The sequence below is a fragment of the Dicentrarchus labrax genome, unplaced genomic scaffold, assembly GCF_905237075.1.
Source record: "Dicentrarchus labrax unplaced genomic scaffold, dlabrax2021, whole genome shotgun sequence".
Classification (NCBI taxonomy): Eukaryota; Metazoa; Chordata; class Actinopteri; family Moronidae; genus Dicentrarchus; species Dicentrarchus labrax.
Genome location: NW_026136716.1, coordinates 8,098,889 through 8,113,019, shown reverse-complemented (window position 1 = coordinate 8,113,019; position 14,131 = coordinate 8,098,889). Strand labels below are relative to the sequence as shown.

Below are 14,131 nucleotides of genomic sequence, written 5' to 3'. Positions count from 1 at the left end.
CTCAGCTCTTTGGCACAATACTTATTTAAGAAAAAATTGTTAAGATTGTTATTTTAAATCAGGAAAGTTGTCTTGTTAAAACTGACAGTTTTTGCAGTGTAGTTAGTATTTGGCACCGAGTTGGCCTGCTGTTGTCAGAAGCAGCAAACTATGGAGCTGTGGTCCAGTCTACTGTCTGACTGAGTGCAACCCCCCCTTCCCCCTTCCCCTTCCAAACCACCCACACACACACACACACACACACACACACACACACACACACACACACACACACACAAACATACACACACTACACACACACAGAGCCCAGTGCAGACAGACATAATGCATCCACAGATGGTGACACTCCGGCAGTCACTCCTGGGCTGTCTGTCTACGTGCCAGCGATGATAACACACGCACACACACACACACACAGACATATGCACACACATACACACAGCCTGGCGGCAACAAACACGGTGATGCATCATTGAGCATCGGCTGGTTTTTCTCTAACTGCTGAGGGGAAATCAGTGTGGTGTTAAGTAACCATTCATGTGGAGCCGAGACCACACACAAACAAACATCGAACCTATCACTTCTAAAAATACATTTACCTCTGCAGAATAATATAATGTGACTGAATAATATGAAAGTTCCCTCACAGACACGACTTGTATCTGGATATTATTGACTACCGAGCTTCTCCACAAGTGGGATCATTGATATGTTAATACATTGCAGTATCACTATTTAATTCCCATGACAAATATCTCTTGTGCGCTTTCAAACTCTTACTTGGATTGTGATATATTCATTTGTTGATGCATTGTTAATGTTTCCACTCTGGACCGGAGTATGCTGTGTAGGTAATCGCCCACTCTGGGGCTGCGGCGCCGCTGTTTGTGATGTGGATCTTCGTGAGGATTGTATTTGAATAATGAGGGAGGCTGGAGCGTTCTCTTGTGCAGAGTGTCTCGGCGCTACTGCAGCAAATGACCTCTGAATAGTTGTTTTGGATTAGCCATCAAAGTCTTCTCTCGAAGTGGCCAATAGATAGGTACTTCCAGAAATGAGTCACTTGAAAATGATCATCGCCGCCGTTGCCGTATAAGATAATGGATAACCATTACACTCCATTTTCCCCAGCTCCTCACCCACACAACGCCTGCTCTTGAAATATGATGCATCCACTGTGCTTAGTGAGCACTTAATGTCCAAAAGCACCGTGTATGTTGAGATTTACAACTGCGCCGGCAGGAGGGGGGTAGAAGAAAGAGTGCGTCGTCGGCGTATAATGTTGTTCACTCAATAATTATCTCATTTTATTTACGAAGACAGACAGCTTTAGACGAGGTTAGAGGCTTCCTCTCTATTATCTCCACCTGCCACCCCTTTACTGCACCCCCCACCCCCCCCTCCCTCTCCTGCCAGCCTGGCCCTAAATGACGTCCTTCATGTCGAGGACTTTCCAAAGTTTTCATCGAGGAGGAAGGGGTGGGGGGGTTGGGGAGTGTCCTCATCGCGGCTTGTATGGAAGGAGTGTAGGGGAGAAAAAAAGTTACACCACAGCTCTCTTTGCATTGGTAGCGAGGATCAATGTCATTTCTAAAAGGATTAGGCCTCCTCTCAGAAATCTATTTTAATTACTGAACACACAGGTAAACAAAGTGGTGGTGGTTCACAGGTATGGATCTGGGCGTCAGAGGAGTATTGATAGCATGTGGCCCCATGTTAACCCTGGGGCCTCTCTGAGAGATCCTGTTGACTTCACCTCAGGTAGAGACACAGCAGCAGCCCGTTTGTAGGGAATATAGATGTGCGACTGTTCCTGCCGTCACCTGACAACGACTGCAAGTATGGACGGTGTAAGTTTAATTAACACCAGTGTAGGAGGATGTTCATCTTGCAAATTAATTACTTTGTTCTGTAAAAGTAAGCAGAGTTGGTTTATCAAGCATCACTTTAGTATCTGCAACTTCAGCTCGTGTTGCCATATGACCTGAAAACGGTAGCACTTCCTAATGAGGCAGGTTTAATGATTTGGGCTTATAAATTGTATTAAATGCTTTACTTAACATTAGTATAAACATTTGCAACAACTCATAAACCCTTAAAGTGATCACTGCTTTTGTAGATCAGCAATATGAATTGATAGTTAATTAATGAATGTATTAACTTGATAAAGCCATTAGTAACAACATATAACCTTTAAATACATAATGATTCAGGTTTAACTGTTGCTAACAATTTTATTTAGTTAATAAATGTTTTATTAATGTAAAGGATATAAAGGATACCTGATAAAGACTTTACTAACTACTTGATAAAGTATGCTTACTAAGGATTTCTGTGTTGCTACTAATGGCTTTATTACATCCACTGATACTTTATTAATGCTTTATAGCTCAGTAATCTGAATTAATAAAATATGTATTAACTTGATTAAGCCAGTGGTAACTACTTTAATATGACATTAATTATTAATGTCTTATATAAATGTCAAATGTATCATGACATTAATAAATTGAGCTTGCTATATGAGCAATAATATGACTTAATCAATGATTTAAGCTATTGGGAACAACTTATAAATCCCTAATAATAAAGTATGTCTCATTAAGGGTTTATAAGTTGTGACTAATGGCTTTGTTAAGATAACAAATGTTTTTAATTCTAGATTGATAAATAAATCAGTAACTAATCAGTCCATCCTCCTCTAGTGTAACTTCATCCCTAAATGTTATTTAAATACAAGCCAAATACGTCAGGCACATATCTGCAGCAGATCTCACCTTTTAGGTCTATCTCGACTTTTTATTTGTTGAAAATGAATCAACAGCAGCCCCAACATGTAATGTTATTAAGTCAGTGATCACACTTCACTAACTACAAGACAGATGTGTCTTTTTCCTCCACTGATGATGTGTACGTGGATGCTTCCTGGCACAGCAGTGGCAAGAGTCTTTACAGATGTTTTGTTCACCAGATAAGAATAATCTGTTTGCCTCTGTGGGCCTGATGTTTCTTACAAGTGTTTGTGTGTCCTGCATGTGTCTGCCTTCATTCTCTGCCCGCGTGACCGCGTGTGTGTGTGTGTGTGTGTGTGTGTGTGTGTGTGTGTGTGTGTCTGTCTGTGCGTGCATTAGCATGTGTGCCGTCTTTGAGGAAGGAACCCCGCGCCGAGCCGGGTGATTAGGCACGCTGCGCTAGTCACAGGAAATGGAGTAGCTGACGGACAGGCCGAGTGCATTATAGATGAATGCCATGCGTTAGCGGCTCCAAGCCCCCGCCGAATATCTCTCAATTTCCTCTCTGAATGACAAAAGAAGCCACGCACAATTTCCTTGATCCGGAGCATTTGTTTAACTGCGCCCTACCCATTTAACCCACCCATTCAATAGTCTGTCTAGTAAAAGGAAATTTAGACAGTGTCAATTTATACAGCTCTAAGGAAGATCTGATACCGGCAGGCAGGGGCGATGATGATATGCCTCTGGAATTTAGTAAGAGATTTATAGCGGTTAAGTCTGATTTTTTCCTGCGAGCTAAATTTAGAGTCATCATTAAACATACCCTAATATTTTTTAAAGCTTCAACATTTTCATACTACAATGAAGCCTATTTCTCAAAGCTGCTCCACAAAGGCACACTGATTTCAAAGTTTGATGGTCAGAAGCTGCGAAAAACTTATCACAAGGGGTCAAAGATCACAGATTACAATGAATATTAGATTTTTTTATTTAAAGACGCCGTCAATTGTCAAATATCTTTATATCGCAGCTCGGAGCTGTCATCTTTACAGCAATCTCTCCCCCCCTTTACTGTCTTTGAGTTAGTGACAGCTCATCTCTCCCGGTCACTGCTCGCCGTCTAGACTTTGAACTCACTCTGTTTACTCCCTTATCTGTTGTTGTTGTTGTTATTGTTGTTGCCGTTGCTTTGCGACAGGCTAGTCGTTGTAACGGTAAGCTGTGGCTGAGCTCGAGTCGCCGGCTTCAAAGGCGTGGATTCGAGCTTGTTGGTTCTTTGCAGAAGGAAAAAAGTCTGGTGTGGAAAGAAACAGTTTTGTTGTCTGTCACCGGGGATGGGAGAGAAATTGAGTTGATCTGTTAACACACATTTGTCTTTTTAAAATTCATTTCATGTAGTTTTGACTCAAATGAGGGTTGCTGCTGATAATTCAACCTCTTTTTAATTTTTGTCACTTCAGAAGAGCATTACAGGTGAATTCACCAACGCAGGGAGAGAGTTTTGATTGTGGTCTGTGTGTGTGTGTGTGTGTGTGTGTGTGTGTGTGTGTGTGTGTGTGTGTGTGTGTGTGTGTGTGTGTGACACCAGCTCATGACTAATTTCATAATTAATTGCCTTTTGGAGGACCTAATCACATTATTTGACTCTCTACTGTAGGTTGTGTGCCACTACAGCGTAGCCCGTGGCTTAGTCACAGTGTGCTGGACTCATTAACAAGGTGGTCCGGAGGTTGTCAAACACACAGTAAAGGCCCTGTGCACATGAGAATACACACACTCATAAAACAATAGCTACATACAACGCATATCCAGAGGTTTTTTGTGCTTGCACGCGCAGCAGTTAAGAGGTTAAAAGATGCCCTCTGGTGTATTTGATAAGGATTTGAATAACTGGCTGGTTAGATTTCCCCGGTGGTGCGTGAAAACAGGTCTCTCCTGATGAAGTTATCGCTTGTCATGCAGCTCCTTCTCCTCCTCCCACACTCAATTGGAGACAGAGTTTTTTTAATAAAAATACGACATGATAGTTTGTTTTTGAAGGTCTTCGGTGTCTGTTTATGTTAGAAAGACGAAAGAAGGGGGCCGCACGCATTTGTATGTCAGATTGTGTGTGTGTGTGTGTGTGTGTGTGTGTGTGTGTGTGTGTGTGTGTGTGTGTGTGCATGTCGGCGTCAACATGTGTGCCGGCATCTCTTTTCCACAGACACACACACACACCCGGCTTAATTATGACGTTACCAAAATGGGCAGTTTGCTCTGACACCCCGCTTGCAGAATCACACAGCGGACAGACTTAAAAGAGCTCATTAGCTCTCTCTAAAGAGCTGTTTACTGCACATACACACACGCACAGTAATAGGCAGCTCTGTTGATGCAGATGGACGCCGAGTGTAATGAGAATGATTAGGCTTCTCTATGTGGAGGCTGGAGGAAAAAAAAAAAAAAAAAAAGAGGCTCTGGCAGACTTGACGCTTCAGAAGGTGGAGAAGATTTCTGTTGGATGTTGTTTCAGCTGAGTGCACGATCTCTCTCCTTCTTTCTCCGTCTCCCCTGCAACACAAACACACACATCGCTCGCTTTTTAGCTCACACACGCTGCTGCATGTGTCCGTCCAAATGCTTTGCAAATTTCCCTCAGGCTTTAAAAACCCTTGAAAGATTGTGGAGGAAATCAAATAAAGGGATGTGCTGCATCAAGTTGCTATAATCAGGAGAAAAAAAAGCGACAACAAATGAATAGAAAGAATTCAGCTAAAAAAAATTGGGCTTTTAACAGCATGGTCTATACATTTAATCCTGTAACCCTGACGAAGGCTATCGAAGCCAGAACACACTCATTTCAACATTAAAGCTCAGGCAAATTGGAGTCCACAAGTAGCTGAATTCTTTTCATATTTGAAATTATAAAAGGCCTTGAAAGTTTTTGGGAAATGAATGGGTAGAATTTAGAGTAGTCGATGATTTTTATTAACAAAAAACACTCCGATGGATATTCGTGTTGATTTTCAGTTGATTTGAGCCCTTAATGAACTCAAGGACCTTTTTTCTGTGACTTTCAAGGCCTTTCAACGAGAGTAAAGGAGTGTATATGTCAGGCTACCTTGAGCTTTTTTCCCTATCTGACCCCGCCCATGCTGCACCACCACATTAAGTGACTTTGCTTTGCTCATTGCCCTTGGTTTACATCACGCTGAATTAGAGGATACACACTGAATGATTCCAAAGTCAATCCTCCTCCATCTCTGTTTTGGAGAAGGAGCAGCGAGTTCAAAGCGCTCAGTTCAAAGCATCTGTCCTCATTTGAATAACGTAGAGTAATCGCTATTACCTTATTTAAATAGTGCAAGTTATCATTTGGCCTTCATTTGCATTGCTGGGGTAATCACTGCGTCTCTGCATTAACCTCATTATAGAAGAGATGAAAGCCCTGATGGAGCCTGACACACTCTTTTATATATGTTATCTTTATTAATGATGGAATTAGAAAGATTCATGTTTCTTTAAATGGAGGACATATCGGAGTTTGATGGAGTGTCAAACTATGTGGCGAGAGGAGGGCGCTGTGATTCGCAAGGCTTGTTTTATTTTTGTGTTTTCCTGCTCTCTGCGTTCTCCATCCTCGCTTCCTCTTTTCATTTCTACCTCCATCCATTTCTCTGTACGCGTCCCTGCACTGAGTTGAGCTGAACCACAGCCTGGCACTTAAAAGGATGCCGAAAACAGGCCAATTCATCATGACAGCGCAAAGACACATCCATCTTAACAAAGTCATAATATCTTCACTTCTACTTCACTACTTGCAATGCAGTGCAGCTTTTTGTTTTCACGACATGTGTTAAATCAACTGATATTTGTCTCGAAACGACCTTATTGCCAGATGTAGTCGCTCGCTTCACAATTCTTGCCTGATTGCATGTCACTGAAGACTGGCAGGGAGAAATCCACTCGCTGCTTTGACAGATTTTGTAACAATTTGGAGATTAAATGTCAAATCAGTTGGAAGTTTTACAGTCCCATAATGCTGAATTACTGCACTACAGAAACAGCATAAAAAATAGTGGTTCAAGAACCCAGCAAACTGTGTAACAAGGTTGTAAAAGGTTTTAATGCTTTCATTTTATGCCTTTTTAGCCTGATTCTTTTACACCTAAAATCTCAGGGATTGGCAAAATGTTGTCCTAAAAACATATAGATGCTCTGCCTGAACAGCAATCTTCTACATCATTTTGAACATGGTTACTTTAAAAAACAACAACTTTATTTTGAATATTTTAAGTTCATAGTTCCTAATTAAATGTTGACTTTTAATATTTGTATTGAATTTGATACATAAATGTTCATTTTCATCCATTTAAATATCCGATTTAATGGTGGCAACAACAAACTGATGGCGTTTACTGCTAGGTTGAATTACATACAGTTAGCTCAGGCTAGCTGTGGCTATGGTGTGTTAGCTGTCCCCTCAGAACAAAGGGAGCACTGAAGTGCAACAGCAGGTTCCAGAAAATACCAAGCTGCACAGAAGCTAGAATACTTTCTCACTATTTCATCTGTGCAAAGACAAATAACTAAAATCCATTCTCCTGTCAACATTATCTTGTGTAGTGATACTATAAATTACCACTTCACTCTGCATTCACCACTTCACCCCTGTCGGAAGGGCCTGCACTATAAAAATGGGACTTTATTATTATGTTAGTTACAGGCCAAGGTCAAGTACTTGTCGACATTGTCGTTCCTTGATCACCAGTGCTGGTCAATGATTAGATTACCGAATGGAAGGTTACTGAAGGCCGCATTAAATGACATGTGAAGGTGGATATTTCTGCAGCAGAATCAAGCGACGTAGATTGACCCGAGCATCAGTGAGGCAGTTTCATCGCAGGCATTTGCTTCTGCAGACCTCAAAGACTAGACACTGCAGTGACTCTAGCTCCTGAATCAGATTGGGGGGGGGTTGGACTGTGGATTAGCAAAAAAAGGCACACTGATGGTTGAAGACATGGCTGAATCTGGCTCAGAGCCTTTGCCACGTGCCACTTTTACCTCAGCTATATATTATCTATTAATGCTGAAGACCTAATGTTGAAATAATAGAGATTTCATGTGCACTGCCAAACTCAGCATTTTGCTCCTGGCTACGGATCAAACATGTAGCTTGAGAATACAATCCTAAGAACGACCCAACTTTAAAAGCCCTTTAAAAATGTTTGATTTACTCAGCTTTCATGAGACCGTTCAAGAGTTCAATAATCATATTATTTATTTAGGATTATTTTGTATTCATACTGTGTTGGAATAATGGAGAACAGAATAAGCAAAGTGTGCCTGCCAGTTATTTCGATGAAATGACAAACTACATCCTCTTTTGGTTCCTTAAAAATTGAAACCTTTGATTTTATATTTAAAAAAAACACACATAACAACAATATAATGGTGTATACAAACCAGACTGCAATTGAAGGATTGTTGTGAAACCTGTATTTGGCCTCATTTTCTCTTATTATGTCCGGTTTTCCCAGCTTGTAATTTTCTCCTTGAAATACTGCCCTTTTGTAGTGCTGCTTCCACTTAATATATTCTCAATATTAAAGAAGCCTCCCAGCTAATACAAAAGTTTCCTCCGCGCAGCTCTTTGTCTGAGGCGTTCCCTGCTTGGTACACTGGGAGGGTGACAGGCTTGCCAGCCCCTGCTAGACTCCCCTCGGCTAAAATGTTGTAAATTAACACAATTAGCAGATCGCCATTCTGCTAATTAGCCACTGGCGTCTGCCGAGAGATGGCTAGAGAGGAGAATCAGAGAGGAAATAGGAGTCTGGGGATTCCCCCCTCCCTCCCTGTGTTGTTACCAAACAAACACTGGGCCTCGGAAAAGAGAGCAAGGGAGTGTGAACGTGTGTGTGTTTGTGTCTGCGTGCTTCTACTTTTTTTTTTTTTTTTTTTTTGTTGTTGTATGTCTGTGTTTGCAGTAGCATAAATGGATGGGAGGAAGAGAAGATTTGCTCCTTCATGAATGGGTTTTATTGTGCCTGCCTGCTTTACTCACAAAAGCACAAAAACACACACATAAACCAATTCTGAGGCAGGCATTGCTCACCAGACCCCCAACTGTGGATCTCTACATGCAACCACTGCCAGTCAATAAGTCGGAGGAAGCAGCCTAAATGACACCGATATTATCCTTTATTTGTGTGCACTAAGTCAAATCAAACGGGGGGTTCAATCTGCCGTGCGGCTGCTGTGATTACGCCCCGTCCAGCCTTTGATAGCGCCACGGCTTTGATAGTGAGACAACGATGGAGTCGCTGTGTGACTGTCAGTGTTTGCAGATGGCATTGGCTGGGATTAAAGGAAACAGTGGCTCTCCAGCCTCCTGAGGCAATAAAGGGGAGAGCCAGGTGAGTGTGTCTGAGATGAGATGGAGCAAGGAGGGAGGGAGGGGAGGAGGCGCAGCGAGCACAGAGGGAGTAAATAAGAGGAGGGGTGGCCGCAAAGAAAGAGCATAAGGGAATGAAAAGGAGAGATATATATCGAAATAGATGGAGTCAGAATAAAAGGAGGTGAGGAGAAATAAAGAAGGATCTAGCAGGAGGGGAGGTGGAAAATGGACGACAGAAAAGCAAAGAGGAGAGACTGAGAGGAAAGACAAGGCAGCAGGGAGGCATAAAGGAGAAAGGCAGACAGAAAGGTAAAGAGAACGGTAGAGAGAGAGGTCAAGGTGGAGCTGTGCAGACAGGAACTAAGCTTGAGACACAATGTGTTGTAATTCATTGCTCGCTACAGCTACTGTGTGCGTGCCTGTGTTTGTCCGTCTGGGTCAGTGGATGGGAGCTAGTGTGTGCGCGTGTGCACGTCAGCACGCCTGAGTGCAGGCATAGATAGTTTTTTTTTTTTTAAATGCCTGTGTGTCTGAGCACGGGTTTGTGTGTGTGTGTGTGTGTGTGTGTGTGTGTGTGTGTGTGTGTGTGTGTGTGTGTGTGTTCGATGAAAGCACCATGAGCAGAGGGGGGTGGATGCGTATGGGTGTGTGTGTTGCTTTGTGGCACTCGGCGAGGCGCATTTTCAAACCCATCTCCAGCCACCTCAGATGAGCCGGGGATTATAGAGTGACCCTCAATGCCTCTGTCTTATTGGTCTGGCCAGGGTGCATTAGGCTGCCGTAACCAGCCCTCTCACCATCCCTCTGCAGTGCACTATACCTGCAGACACTCGCTCTGTCCCTTTTTTATATGATCTGTAGAAATTAACAATTCATGTGTATAGGGAAGAAAAATAAATAAAAATAAAGACACACAAACCTCCAGATGAATATCACCTTTTTAATTGACCACCTTCCATCCCAGGCAATTTGAAGGTGTTGTCATTTTAATTATTGCTGAAAAGCGATTTTAGCATGTCAGTGTGTTCACGTGTGTTGTCTGTGTCTCTATTTCTCTCAGGCTTAAAGATGCAGTGGACCCCCGAGCACAGCCAGTGGGCCGAACAGCATTTCGACATCTCATCCACTACGCGCTCGCCAGCCCACAAGGCTGAGGCCTACAGGGCGGTACCTGGCCACTTGCAGCGCTCGGCCACCTACCAGTATGCCTGGGCTAATGATGACATCTCAGCCCTCACCGCCTCCAACCTGCTCAAGAAGTACGCCGAGAAGTACTCCGGCATTCTGGAGATGCCGGGCTCCTATTCAGAGGCCCCCGGGGTGATGAATGGCCGGAAAGGTGAATCGGAGCCCTGGCAGGATGGCGTCTATCCCATGAGCTGCATCCCAGAGGGGGTTTCTGTCAGAAAGGGAGGGGTTGCGGCAGCTTCAGAGGTGGTGTCTGGCATGTGCAGCTCCCCGGGTCTGGCCTCCAGCACCCTGAGTGAGCCCAGCTACTCCAGCAGCAGCTGTGGGAGCCACACTGCCACCGCCCTCCACTCCTCCTCCATGCCCTCTCAGGAATACGGCCCTGCATACAGCAGCTCCTACCTGCACAGTAGTTACAGCTCCCAGTCTGCCCCCGCCCCAGCACTTCCCTCCCCGCTGCACAGCTCTGGGCTCCTGCAGCCGCCCCCACCACCCTCCCATCCCACTTTAGTCCCAGCTTACAACGGAGGCTCCCCCAACTTGTCTAGTTATAATTACCCCCCAGCAGGCTACCCAGCTCAGAGCTCAGTCGGGCCAGGATACAGCCCTGGGGGAGCACCCCCTCCTTCCTCATACCTCCCCTCAGGCATTGCTGCACCTACACCCCTTCCCCCCTCTTCTACTTTACCTGGATACCCATACCAGAGCCACAACCTGACCCCAATTGCCCCCACCCCTCTCAACAGTAGCTCCTCCAACTCACTGAAGAGAAAAGCCTTCTACATGACGGGCCAAGGAGAGATAGACTCTGCTTATGCTAACTTTGGCTACGGCCAGGCTCGGAGCTCGGCCGACAGCCCCATGTACAGGATAGCAGACAGCAGCAGTGCAAACGGAGGCTCCAACAGCGCCGGCGGTGGCGGATTTGACAGAAGTGCTGAAAAGTCGTCTTTACCTTTTAACCCTCAGAAGCAGTCCACGATGTCCTCGGAGCAGCAGAGAAAGTACAGCAGCCAGGCAACAGGTGGGCCACTGACTCCACCGGCCTACGTCACCTCCACCCTGGGGGGTTCCCGCTCGGCAGATTCCCTCGTCAGCTTCACCTCCCCATCCCTCAGTGAGCAAGGTGCCGATGATCACCGTCTCCACCTCTCCCACTCAGCGCCAGGGCCTACCTCCTCCTCATCCACTTCCTCCACCCGGCCTGCTGAAGAGCAGCTAAAAACTAGTGACCCTCACCTCCTAGACATGGTTACCTCTGAAATCGTTCAACAGGGGCCCCCGGTGGACTGGAGTGACATTGCAGGACTAGAACTGGCCAAAGCAACCCTGAAGGAGGAGGTCCTGTGGCCCATTCTGCGTCCGGACATGTTCAGCAGTTTGGGACCGGCCCCACGTTGCGTGTTGCTGTTTGGCCCCAGGGGCAGTGGCAGGACGTTGCTGGGTCGCTGTCTCGCCAGCCAGCTCGGTGCCCCATTCCTCCAGCTCAGCGGCTCCACGCTGGCCACAAAGTGGTTGGCAGAGGGGGAAAAAATTATCCGAGCATCCTTCCTGGTGGCACGCTGCCGGCAGCCCTCAGTACTGTTCATTAGTGAGGTGGACATGCTGCTGTCAGCCCACCTCAGCGAAGAGAGTCCCATCAACCGACTGAAGGGGGAGCTACTTGCCCAGCTGGACTCACTTCTCATGGGCTCGGGCGAGGACGGAGGCAACCAAGTGTTAGTGGTTTGCTCCACAAGCAGACCCCAGGACATGGACGAAGGGCTGCGCAGGTACTTTGCTCGGAGGGTCCTCGTGCCCCTGCCGGATAGCACAGCCCGACACCAGATCATGAACCAGCTCCTGGCTCAGTCTCAGCACAAGTACTGCTTGAGCGAGGAGGAGCTGGCGCTGCTGGTCCAGCGTACTGAGGGTTTCTCTGGACTGGACCTGGCCAGATCCTGCCAGGAGGCTCTCATCAGTCTGTTACATGTCTCTGCACAGGGCATGGACATGACGGGTATGATGGCCAGGGGACAGGTCAGGCCCCTCACCTACCAGGACTTTGAGAGTGTCTTTTGTAAATTCCAAGCCAGTATATCGCAGAAAGAGATTGACACGTACACTGAGTGGAACAAAATGTTCGGCTGCAGCCAGTGAAAAGATAGATTCCGCCCTTGAGAAAAAGAGGCATCCACAATTCCTCCCCTCAGGGCAGAAGCATTGTGCTGGAGGGAACGGCAGACACAGAAGGCCAACACAAGCCCACCGAGTTCTCACAAGCAGGGTTTAGACGCACCGAGAGACCTGGTTTGATGAGACAGCTGGCAGTTTTGCAGTTAATGAGCAAGAGATTTAATTTGAATGCTTGACACTCCAGAAAAAGCCAGGCATTGTTTACACATTGCAAGCAAGTTGGCTTCGGAAGAGACGCCCCAGTGTCTGTGTATATATCTTTATGTTCTTGTTCTTGACGTTTAGTTGGCTATCCAAGTGCCTGAAGTGGTGCTTTCTGATTTCTTTTTATTTGTTTATTTGCCTCACAATCTACATTCATGGCATGAGCTGATGATTATCAAGAGCTTTAAAACTTCAGTGGGTGAGTCTGAAAAACAGAGATTGACAGTTGCCATTGGTGGTGGTCAATCATTCTTTATTGTCTTGCTAAGAGCAGTTATCCATCAGGGCGGCAGTAGTCTGGGCCCTGACTCACACTCATCTCTTCTGATCCTGTGTCTGCAAAACAAACAAACGTAACAAACAAAACTCAGGAAAGCGTTTGTGAATTGTACAGTACCTCAAGATATTTTGACGAAAAAGCACTAAGATCTGACAGGAGAATCCAAGGTAGTTTAGTGAAGCAGTGTTAGGTGTACCTCAGCTGGCTAGGATAAATAGCAAAGAGGTGACAATGAATGTACTAGATGTGTTCTGGAGTGATGGAACATAATCAATAGTGAGAGTAAAAAACATTATTTCTTCTTCTTTTTCCCCTCACAGCAGGTGTTTCGTTTACCTGTTTCTACTTGACCAATCCTGAAGCTTATTTCCATCGCTCTTAAAAGATTTTAAAACCGTGTTGCCCAGCTTTGTTGTTTGGGGGGGGTTAGGAGACGGGCAGGTGTTGGGGTGGTGGGAGTTGTATATTTATTAAAACAACCATAATCAACATTGTTTATATTATCTGATCTAGGCTATATGGTTAGGCTGCATGGAGGCTCCATCAGTTTGTCAGCTAACTTCTGCGCAAAATGTCGGCTCATTTGTCACGTGTTCTCTGACGTAGATGAAGCATAAAAACACCTCCAAATAATTTAAAGGAATTGTTTGACAATTTTGGGAAATATTGGCCGTCTCACCGAGAGTTAAACGAGAAGATCGAGCTATGGCAGCTAACATGGCTTTCAGAATATAACAAATTCTGTTTAATATTTTGCTTGTTTCATCTATATGAAAACTGAAGTGTAAAAACAACAATTTGTGGTCTTACCGTGGGTTTACGTGTGGCGGAGCTAATAAGCTGTGGCTGTATATTGAACAGATATGAGCGTGGCATCAATCTTCTCATCTAACTCTCAGCAAGGAAGTAAATACACATTCCCAAGCTATTCTTTAAATCACAGTGATATCAGACAATTTACTGTATCTCTTTGTGTGGGTCTTGAATTAAATGTTTGACTTAATGTCATTTGGTCTAGTTTACTCCAGTTGGTTTCAGCCAGAAGTGCTGTATTGGATATCAGTAAGCAGCTCCTCTGCTCAGTTGAATCAGATCTGTTTTAATAACAGTAAACCAGGATCAAGGGAGCTAATTCCAGACGTCCTCCTAGTTTTCAAGTTGGATTTGATC

At 44.9% G+C, this 14,131-nt stretch overlaps 1 protein-coding gene across 2 annotated transcripts in view; it reads left to right on the top strand.

Annotated features, from left to right (window-relative positions):
* LOC127378802 (fidgetin-like) overlaps positions 1-13,381 on the top strand; it is a 31,602-nt gene extending 18,221 nt beyond the window's left edge. For both annotated transcript variants that reach the window (XM_051428066.1, XM_051428067.1), the window contains exon 3: positions 10,175-13,381. In XM_051428066.1, the coding sequence (XP_051284026.1) occupies positions 10,175-12,441 (2,267 nt within the window). In that variant the 3' untranslated portion in view covers positions 12,442-13,381. The remainder of the gene's footprint in view (positions 1-10,174) is intronic.
* Positions 13,382-14,131: the final 750 nt, after the last annotated feature.